This window comes from Chaetura pelagica, unplaced genomic scaffold, assembly GCF_000747805.2.
Source record: "Chaetura pelagica isolate M959 unplaced genomic scaffold, ChaPel_1.0 scaffold363, whole genome shotgun sequence".
Lineage (NCBI taxonomy): Eukaryota > Metazoa > Chordata > Aves > Apodiformes > Apodidae > Chaetura > Chaetura pelagica.
In genome coordinates, this window is record NW_009952720.1 from 1,079,666 (window position 1) to 1,090,157 (window position 10,492).

Consider the following 10,492-nt stretch of genomic DNA (forward strand, 5'->3'; position numbering starts at 1 on the left):
TTGTGAAGTGACCAAGAAAAGTGAAGTCAGGGATGAGGATGTGGCTTCTGCTGGGCCTTCTGAACAGGACCAGTCTGTCCAAAGCCTTCATTACATGGTAACAAACCAGGGAACTTAGACATCCCCACTCATGTGAAACAAAGCTTCTGTCAGCACAACCAAACCACCACTTCAGGTTACTACCTGCTAAGAGAAGGGACTTGAAAACATCAGACAGACTTCAAGCACAGGTTATCCCCATGTCCCAGGAATAAGGCTGGGCAGGGTGCACCTCCTTCCCTGCAATCAGCCCTTGGAGTAACAAGGGGTTAAGTCTCTGTCCCTGTGCTGGGTAATCTGCCCACTTGACTTAGTGCAAGGAGAGCAGCTCCTAGAGTGCAGAACCAGCTCCATCACTGGTGTAGTTCCACCTGGTGTTCAAGGAAGGAAGTAATTGATGCGCTGGGATACAGATTTACAGCCCTGAGCAGAGAAAAGCTTCTCCTCTTTGGGGACAAACACCATCATGCTGGCCACCTCGTGGAGAGTTGCCTCGGTGTATGGAAGTCCCCGGGCCAGGAAAGCATCCCGTGTGCAGAGCTTCACGTGGTGGTACTCCAAGGGCAGGAATGGCACAAAGAAATCAATCAGGTTCTCTTCCAGGAGGTGGCTGCGAGCATAACTGTTCTCTGTAGCAAAAAGCAAGACCAAAAAAATCTTCAGAGTCTTCATCCAAGAGGTGGGAACCCTCTGTGAGGGACAGCTCATCTCTGTTTGTGGGGGGGGGGAAACTGTCTAGGCTCATCAAGCCATAAGAGGTGAGAAAGAGTGACACCCATGTGTCAAGAGCTGGCCAGAACCTAGTCTGAACATGGAACACCACCATGGCTTGGCCAAGAGAAGCCTGAATCCCCAGAAAAGTCTTGATAATTCCCTATGGACTGCCTGTCACAGCCTGGCCACTATCCAGGGCTGAGGGAGGCCAGAAGGATTCCCAGCTCCCTCCTTGTGTGCCTTGCTGCTGCAGTAGTGCTGTGCTCATGTTGGTGCAGGAAGGGGCCCATGCTGCAAATAACCCTGGAAGGCTGGAACAAAGGCTTGTTCCACAGCACATGTGCACTCATGCAGCACAAGCATAGACTTGTTTTTGTTGGAAAAGACCTTTAGGATCATCAAGTCTAACTGTTCACCCAGCACTACCAAGGCCACCACTAAACCATGTCCCTCAGCACCATCTAGCATCTACACATCTTTGAAATCCCTCCAGGGATGATGACTCCACCACTGCCCTGGGTAGCCTGTGCCAGGGCCTGACAACTCTCTGGGTGAAGAAATTGCTCCTGATATCCAATTTAAACCTCCTCTGGCAAGGGGATCGGACTGTGTAAAAAGGGCCTGAGCTGACACAGAGCAGGTCTGTGGGCAGCGTGCCCACAGCACCCCACAGGTGAGTCTGGCTCTTACCTGCAGACTCCTGCAGCTCCATCCGCAGCTGCCGCTCCAGGAACTCAAAGGAGATGTCCTCCCGTGCCCGGCCAGCTCGCCAGAAGTCCAGGGCCACCTCATTGATGGTGTTGCCACCCAGGTTGCTGCAGACAGAAGGGACGTTTCTCAGCTGTGCCCCCAGAGCTGAGAGCTGCAACAGCCTCCCCTACAGAGAGGTCTCAGCAATTCTGTTGGCAATGAAGGATGTGCCTTGTAGGGTCAGCATATGAAACATCAGCAGAGGAACCAGCTTTCTCCCCCCAAAAAACCCTTTCCACAGCCATCTATCCAGCTATCTTCCATCCTGCCAGCCCAGACCCTGGGGCAGCTGCTTTCTCCCCCAGGGCAGAACCAGGAGCCAGTGGAATCCTCCATCAGTGCCCTGTCCTGGATGGGGTGCCATTGACCTCTCAAGTGACACTTGGCCCCACACCAGTCTATTTACAAGCTACCCTTGAATGTCCAAGTCAGAGGACAGGGCACATGGCAAGAGTCCCACCAGAAGTTAAAGTCCAGGGCAGGGATTCAAACAGCAGCCCAGGACTTGGCAGAGGGACAGAGCAGCACAGGTCCCACCCCAGGACTCCTCTGGACAACCCAACCGTGGGGGCAGCACTGTGGTGGGGGACATGAGGTCTGGACAGTCATTGAGGCTCCAAGGGGAGCTCCTCGCCTTGGAAAGCAGCTCAAGGCCAGGCAGCCCCCATGTGCTGATGGGGGGTTTGCAACATCCCCCAGGGTGTCCTGCCACCAGTGAGGTGGTGACACTGGGAACCAGCTGGCTGCAGGGCTGGTGTAGATGGGAGGCTCAGAGGCACTATGGCACATTCCCCAGATGGGGGGAAGGCAAAATTAAAAAGCCACCACCATTCCCCCTGCACTGGCTTGTGAGGGGAGAAAGCTTGTACTGATCCTGCTCCCACTCAGCCCCTGTATGACTGAGGAGAGCCAGTCAGTCCCACTCTACCCTCATCATCCAAACCTGGCCAAAGCTGCAGGACCAGGCTGGTGTCCAAAGGAGCCCTGGGGCAGAGCCAGCCCTCCTACAACAGATCTGTGTCACAGTGCCACCAGGTGTGATGAAACCCTCACAGATTACACACTGCTGCAGTTCAAGGCACCCTGCTCCCCTCTGCTTGGTGGCACGATGGGTTTGATGTCCCACTGCCCCTGCCCAGCTTGCCACACAGGACACAAGGTCAGCTCAGCAGAGCCAGCAGCACATCCACCCTGCCCTGAGCAACAAGGGAGAATCTGCCTCCCCCACTCTGGCTCCTGCTGGAGGCCCAGCAGGGATGACTGAAATGTGGTCAGCTCCACAAACACCTGGCACAGGTATAGGTCCTCCATGGGCAGAGAAGCTTCCTTGGGGACCCACCAAGCTTGGAGGTGAAAGTAGCCTCCTGGATGGTGGGAGATGGAGAGGGAATGCTCTGCACACTGCCAGCCTGTGGGAACACCTCTTGCCAGAGCCAAGCTGAAGGTTGTAAATCCTAAATTGAAGGGGGCCAAAGATGCTTGTCTCTCCTTCGCATTTCTCTCTGGCTACCTCAGGCATGTGCCTGTCTCACGTCTGAGATGTCTCACCTCTCCCTCTGTGCATCCCACTTAGGCCTAGGATAGCACTAGGGATGCCAAAATCCTTCCTCACTCTTGGTGGGAAAGCAACTAACCTCAACCACTAAACCACAAGGTGAGAGGATGTCAGATGAGCCCTCCCAGCACAGCAGACAGATGGCACCTCAGCCTGCAACCACAGCCAGGGAACTCCCCACCTCCTGCTCCCAACCAACAGTGCCACATTGTACAAGAACTTCCCACAAAGACCAGCAGCCCCAGCTTTGCTCCCCGAGTATGTCACACACTTTAGGGGATAAATTCCATCACTTTCTTCCTCCCCATCCCTTTGGGGACCCAGAAATCACCTGAGGAAGAGGAAGATGGATCTCCGGTAATCCACCTGGCCCTTGTCATAGGGAGCCATGAAAGGTTTGAGGGCATCCAGGAGGCCAAAATGGAGCTTCTCTGCCTCATCAAAGATGAACAAGGACTGCTTACAGAGTTGCATAGTCTCACTTATCTGCTTCTTCAGCTGAGCCTGCAGAGCAGCAGAGAGGGGTGTGAGAAGCCCAGCAGCAGTCACTGCCACCAGGAGATTGGACCAGGGCTGAGCCTGGATTCACTTTCAGGATTACCCAGGGTTAACTCTGACTGGCAGCTAAGCACCGTGGGACAGCGGAGAACAGGAAAAGCAAAAGCAAGTAGATGTGTGGGTCAAGAGAAAGACAGTTTAATAAGCAAAGGAAAAAGAAGAAAGAAAGAAATCAAAGCAACTGATGCAAAGGCCATCACACCTACTACTGATACCCAGCCAGGCTCTCAGCCATGGCTTCCTGCCCCAAAACACCCTCCCCTCAGGTTTTACTGCTAAGCATGACACATCATGGTATGGAATATCCCTCTGGTCAGTTGGAGCCAGCTGTCTGGTGTGTGTTCTTCTTGCACACCCCCAACCTACAACCCCAGGGGCAGCATGGGAGGAGAAAGCCTTGATGCTGTACACACCATGCTCAGCAGCAGCCATAACGCTGCTGTGTTCTCAACACTGTTCTGCTCACAAATCCCAAATGCTGTGAAGACAATGGACTGCATCCCAGGTGGACCCCATACCCACAGCAACACTGTGTTGTTGGCTCTCACCTTGTACGAGTCCACGTAGTTGTGATGGGGAAAGTGGAAGAGTGAGATGAAGAGTCTGACACACTCGCTTTTCAGCCCATCCCGGTACAGGTGACTGGCCAGCATCCGGGCCACAAAGTTCTTGCCAGTGCCAGACCAGCCATGGAAGGAGAGGACCAGAGGCTTCTCTGGCTGTGGGCTCTGCAGGAACCCTTGCACTGCCTGGATGACAACTTCTTTGGCCAAGTGCTGCCCATGGAGCTGCTCATTGAGGTCAGCTTCTAGCCCTGCAGGAAAGAGAGACCAAGAACTCAGTTTTACCTTGCAAACCCAGCTGCTGCTGCAGGTGAGAGTAAGAGTAGAAAACATGGCAGACACTAAGCCCACAGGGCCCTCCTGGTGGGGCTGCCTGTCTGCAAGGACATCACATGTCTGGCATTAAAGCTGCAGGGTTAATGAGGCAGGCTGCCTGGACCCTGCCTGCACCAGCTGCAAAGAGACACAGATCTTCCTCTGAATCCTTCTTTCCTTTGGGAAGTGGAGGAGGTATTTGATGACTCCCTCGCAAGCTCCCAGCAGTGGGTATAGATACCAGACATCTCAGGGCCAGCAAAACAAAATGACACATGCACAGGGCTCCCACACAGCTCTTAGTGCTCCCCCCAGACCAGGGGCTGTATACTGGGCCAGTTTGGGTCCCACTTCATATGCCTGGGAGCCACTGGGTGGAGGCAGGGCTGGTGGCAAACAGGAGGAGACAAGCAAGCACAGCAAGATGAAAACTCTCTTGCAGCCTCACAACTACAAAGGAATCATGGGGAACAGAAATTAGCTCACCCCCCTCCCCACCTGCTCAGAAATGCCCTTTACTTACACTGCTTGCTAAAATACACCTTTTTAAAAAGAAGAAAACTCCACAAACAAAAAAAGAGAGAGAAAGAGGCAGCAGACAAGCACTAGTTGGGGTCTCCCAAGCACAGCACAACACCTACCTGTGATGTTGTTGACTACCCGGCAGTCTCCCGTCTTGCAGCACTTGCCAAAGCTGCAGTACCAGGCAGAGAGGATCTCCAGGTAATCCTGCCCCACCAGAGGCAAACTCCAACCTGGAAAACGCAGTGGTCTGAGCTGAGAGGTGCTATCAAGTGCCTTTTTTGTTTTGTCTGGGTTTCCAGCTGAGGCCAGTTAAGGGCAGCCCTCTGCTCAGGTGCAGGGGATCAGCCAGGGCTGTGGGATGGGGAATCAGCACTCGATGGGCAGCAGCTGGTTCAGCTAACACCAAGACCTGTGTTTGTGGCAGCCCAGGGGCTGCTGAGCAGGGAGGAGGATGCCCAGGGCAGTAACCTTTGGGGGAGGGGAGGACAGCACCCACAGGAGATGGAAGGAGCGGGGTGTTTGAACCCCAGACATGGGCAAGGGAGAGAAAGGAGGAAGGTGCTTACCTGGCCTGGGACTGGACTCTTCCTCCTTCTCCTCCTCGCAGCCCTCCTGCCACACCTTGCACGCCAGGTACTGCCAGTACTTCTTGGAGAGAGCACCCACAGCCCCCAGGTGCTTCTTCACGGCTTCGTACCTCGCCCTGCCCCACAGCTCCCCCTCCTCTTCCCAAGCCCCCCTCGGGGGTGTCCCTCGGCTGTCCCTGCCGCCCGACCCCCCCAGCAGCAGCACCAACAGCAGGAGGCAGGAGCTCAGCCCCATGGCGGGAATCCCTGCGGCTGGGAGCGAATCCTGCCCGAGTGTCTCAGCCTCCCCCTTCAGCCTCCGAGCCGTGATCTCACTTCCGGGCCCTGGGGAGGTGTCACCGCCTCGTCTGGACCCAGGGACACGCTCCGGGACCCGCCCGCCCCCCCAGTGCCCAGCCCCACGCTGCCCAAACCGGCCCCGACACGAACCCGGGCTGCTCCCTACAAAACTTGGATGGGTTCTCCTCCCCAGGTCGCGCCCTGGGAGAGAAGCGAGTGGCTTCTCTTCCAGCCGGGCTGGAGATGTCCCAGGAAGGTCCCCAGGGAAGCTCCACGGCACTGCTACCACCCTCCACCCCTGGCAAGCCTGCAGCACCAACACCGAACCGCCAGGGAAGGCAAATAATGTGGTTTTGAAGCAGCCCAGATGAAGTTTGGCTGCCACAAACGCAGCTGTTGTTCATCGGGGCCGTTTACGAGGGGATGCAAAAATAACAGGCACAAAGAACCACAGAATCACAGAATCCCAGGGGTTGGAAGGGACCTCAAAAGATCACCCAGCCCAGCCCACCTGCCAGAGCAGGGGCACCCAGAGCACATCACACAGGAACGTGGCCAGGGGGGTTGGAATGTCTCCAGAGAAGGAGACTCCACAGCCTCTCTGGGCAGCCTGGCCCAGGGCTCTGGCACTCTCACACCAAACAAGTTCTTCCTGAGATTCACATGGAACCTCCTGGGCTCCAGTTTGCACCCAGTGCCCCTTGTCCTGTCACTGGACATCCCTGCACAAAGCCTGGCTCTGCCCTCCTGACACTGCCCTGAACAGATCCGTAACCAGGGATGAGGTGGCCCCTCAGTCTCCTCTTCTCCAAGCCCAACAGACCCAGCACCCTCAGCCTTTCCTCAGCAGTTCCACTCCATCATGTCTGTGGCTCTTTCAAGCAGTTCCCTGACCTTCTGGAACTGTGGGGCCCAGAACTGGGCACAACATTCCAGATGCAGCCTCACCAAGGCAGAATAGAGGGGCAGGAGAACCTCCCTTGACCTACTAACCACCCCCTTTCTAACCCACCCCAGGATCCATTGGCCTTCTTGGCCACAAGGGCACATTGCTGGCTCATGTTCATCCTCCTGTCCACCAGGACCCCCAGGTCCCTTTCTCCTACACTGCTCTCCAGCAGGTCAGCCACCAACCTGTACTGGTACATGGGGTTGTTCTTCCCCAGATGCAAGACTCAAAGGATGCAGGAGGCAGGGGGTGGGTCAGAGCAGCGGCACTGGGAGCTGCCCAGGGTGTTCCCGCTGCCCGCTCTGCCCTGAGCTCAGTTTAGCCATCAGATCAAAGATCTGGGGTGGATGGGCTTGCTGTGGGACACCAGGTGCGTGTCATCCCTCATCGACCCCAAAAAGTGCTGCTGTTTTGCATCAGTGCACCCTCACCCACCAGTACAGCTAGGATGGGCTCCACTCAAGCAGCCAGGAAAATAAATGCAGCACAGAATCACCACAGAATTGTGTATGAGAACTGAGGCACAACTCATTACTACCACTAAGCTCACCACCAACCACTGGTTTTCTCCAACAAGCTGTAAAACCTCTCCTGGACAGACAAGCAGCAAGCACAGTGGTTAGGGCTGGCTGCTCAGGCTTTGGCAGGAGATTCTAGGACCCCCTTGATTTTGGAAACAGGCAGACTTCAACCCTCCACAGCACAACTGGTAAGTGCTGCCATGCTAGGGACACTAACTCAGCTGGGCAGGGGAGATGCAAAGTAGAGAAGCCTCTTACAACTTGCACTTTACCCTAAGCTGTTCCCACTACTGGATTAGTGTAACAGACAAACACCGCTACAAGTCACTGAGCAGCAGGAGAAGTCCAGCCACAACTGACCCTGACTGAGATGAGGACAAGATACTTTAGAGACAGAAAGAATTTTAAGGCTATTCCATATGCTCGGAAAAATAAAAATAAGGAGGACACCAAACACAATTCATCCAGCCTGGCAATTCACTTGTTTAAGTGGATGAGGGGCAGGATCCAGCACTGCCAAGGCATGGAGTGGAGCACATCACCATCTACAGGTGCCTACAGATATTACACATCGGCATGAAAAGACTGGTATTAGCCCAATTGGCCACTCCAGCTTCAAAAATAGTCAGGCTTAAACCTTAACACCAGTTGCAGTAACTTAAACAGAAGTAAAATCTGCGAGTATTTTATAAATCAATTAAAAAAATCAAACTTACTGTAACCACAGCAAACAGCTACCAGCCTTTCTGAAAACTAGTTTTAGCATCTGAATTAAGAGCATTTCTCCACCTTTATAAAAAAAACAAACCATTGGAGCTGTAACATGAAACTCTGCCCTCCCAGGAATAAATGCTTTAGCTGGAGAGAGCTTATAGAAAGGGACAGACTTGATAAAAAATAGATGCTTCTATCTTTCAAAGGACAAAAGTTTGAGAAAGTACATTCTGAAAGTTAAAACAATTGACTGGGCAACACCATGCCAGCTCCAGGGTACAGTGGCATAATTCCTGGGATATCAGCTGTGCTCAAGCTCTGCATGTCATAAGAGCTGAAGGGGAAAACAGAGCAGTTGTTAATAACTTGCCAACTCTATACTCTCTTTGACCTGGCTCTGAGGTTAACAACACACTGAAGTGAGGAAAAATCAAGAGAAAATGGATGGCTTTTCACCTCATGGCTGGTTATTCCAAAGCAGCCCTGCTGAGCAGCAACCACCTGATTAAAAATCCACGATCTCAGGTCCAGTCAGGTCTTACAGTGAAGGTGTCACCTGAAGAGAAAGAAAAAAACACAAGCATGTGGTTATGCCTGGCTTATTCAGCACCTCTAACACCTCCTGGAACAGCAAACACTCAGAGGGAACATTGTAATCCAGGATTTTATACTACAGGCTGGATCCACGGAACAGGGAAATGCCCAGCATCCAACTTTTTATGGCTTTATGGTTTTCAAAGCAATTCCTTCTGCACATCCACAGGTGAACTCTTGATAGAAGGTGGCAAGAGAAGAGTCCCTCTCCAGCAGTTCATTATAATACAGCCACAGATTAGCCTTGTAAATAAAAAGATCTAGAATAAATTATATTAAGGGAGTCCTTCCCCCTTCCTTTAGTTTTGTGCCCCACAAAGTCCTATCCCCAGTCTCTTAAAAATATTCAGACTTCAGAAAGAAAAAACAATGGAGCACCAGTCTCACACCTGGGATATATTAACTAAGAATTTATTTTAATTTCTATTTTTTTTAAATCAATAAAAATTTCTAGGGAAATAAACTGAAAGAAATTCAGGGAAATCACTAATTTTGCAAACTCTTTGGTTCTCCATTGGCTCAAAGTTTTTTTTTCCATTCTTCTGTAAAACTATGTTCATTACACAATCAGAAATGCTTTAAAATCTTCCAGTTATGTGAATTCTCCCCAATACTAAGGCAAACCACTCCAAAATAACACAGCAGTAATACAACAAAGCTTTTGTAAAAACAGCTCTCAGAACTAGCAGTTTCAAGCTTTCAAAATTTAAAAGCATCTCTGGTTTCTCTAAGTTGTTGAACTGCTTACACAGAAGCAAGAAACCTGTCCTGCTCCCCGAGGAAACTGGCACCTCAAAAATAGAGATGGAGAACATGAAAAATTGTCACTACACAAAAATAGGAGACAAAGAAACCAACCCAGAACATCCTCCCACTCAAAACCCCAAAATAAAACCCAAAGAGTTCTTACAAAAATCAGCAATGTTGAATTCCAAATTTTTAACTGAGAAACTTACCAATGCCACCGTGATGCTGCAAGGCCAGGTCCAAGACCATTCCCCATGTTGCCAGAAGCAGGATGGTCCCTTGGCAGTTTTGCTGTGTCCTGTCCCCAGCAGCAGCTCTTGGTGGCTGCCAGATGCCTGGCATTCAGAACTTGGAGCATCACCTCCCACCTCTGGAAAACTCACTGCAGTGGTTTATTAAGAAAATGAGCTCTGCTACAGTCAGATAAACCCCTGCACTCCATGGGAACAGATTTTGATGGTTGTTTACTTGTCCTGTCTCATAAAAGGTACTCAATAAAAGCTTGGACAAGGCAACCACGAACACCTGCCAACTCTACAGACATCTTCTGCCAGCTCAATTTACATATCCCTTGCTCTGTCTTACAAAGCCAACCTACTGGGACACAACCAAGGAATCAGTCTTGGTGGTTGGCAGATACAGGGCCATGGAATGCACTTTCAAAAGCTGTCTGAAGACCACTCTTCTTCTGCATCACTCTGGAACACTCTTTTAGACACATCTTTCCTTACCTCCAAGGCTTTTGCAAACAACCTGCACATTTGAATCTATTCTTGGATATATCTGACAGGAATAAACCATTGATAATTATTAATGAAGGAATAACCATGAAAGAGAACACCAAAACACTTGAAACATTCAGCCCACCACATGCTGGAACAAGAGAGAGAGAGACAGGAGAGAGAGAGAGAGTTAAACAATCCATCAATGTTGTTTTATTAAAATCTTTATTCACACAATGTTGCTTTATGCAGAATCTGACCCCGGAGGATACAAGTAGAAAGTCATGATTGCATTCTGTTTTCTTATTAGCAACCTCCATTTGTGCAGCTGCTCCCAGGGGCAATCCTCTGACAGCTCCA

At 51.5% G+C, this 10,492-nt stretch overlaps 1 protein-coding gene across 1 annotated transcript; it reads right to left on the reverse strand.

The window, feature by feature from the left end:
- Positions 1-417: 417 nt before the first annotated feature.
- TOR3A (torsin family 3, member A) lies at positions 418-5,841 on the reverse strand. The gene is made up of 6 exons (XM_009994674.1): positions 5,586-5,841; positions 5,136-5,249; positions 4,165-4,430; positions 3,390-3,562; positions 1,444-1,568; positions 418-668 (listed from the first exon to the last, which is right to left on the reverse strand). Exons 1-6 carry the CDS (start codon positions 5,839-5,841, stop codon positions 418-420), a joined length of 1,185 nt encoding a protein of 394 aa, XP_009992976.1.
- Positions 5,842-10,492: the final 4,651 nt, after the last annotated feature.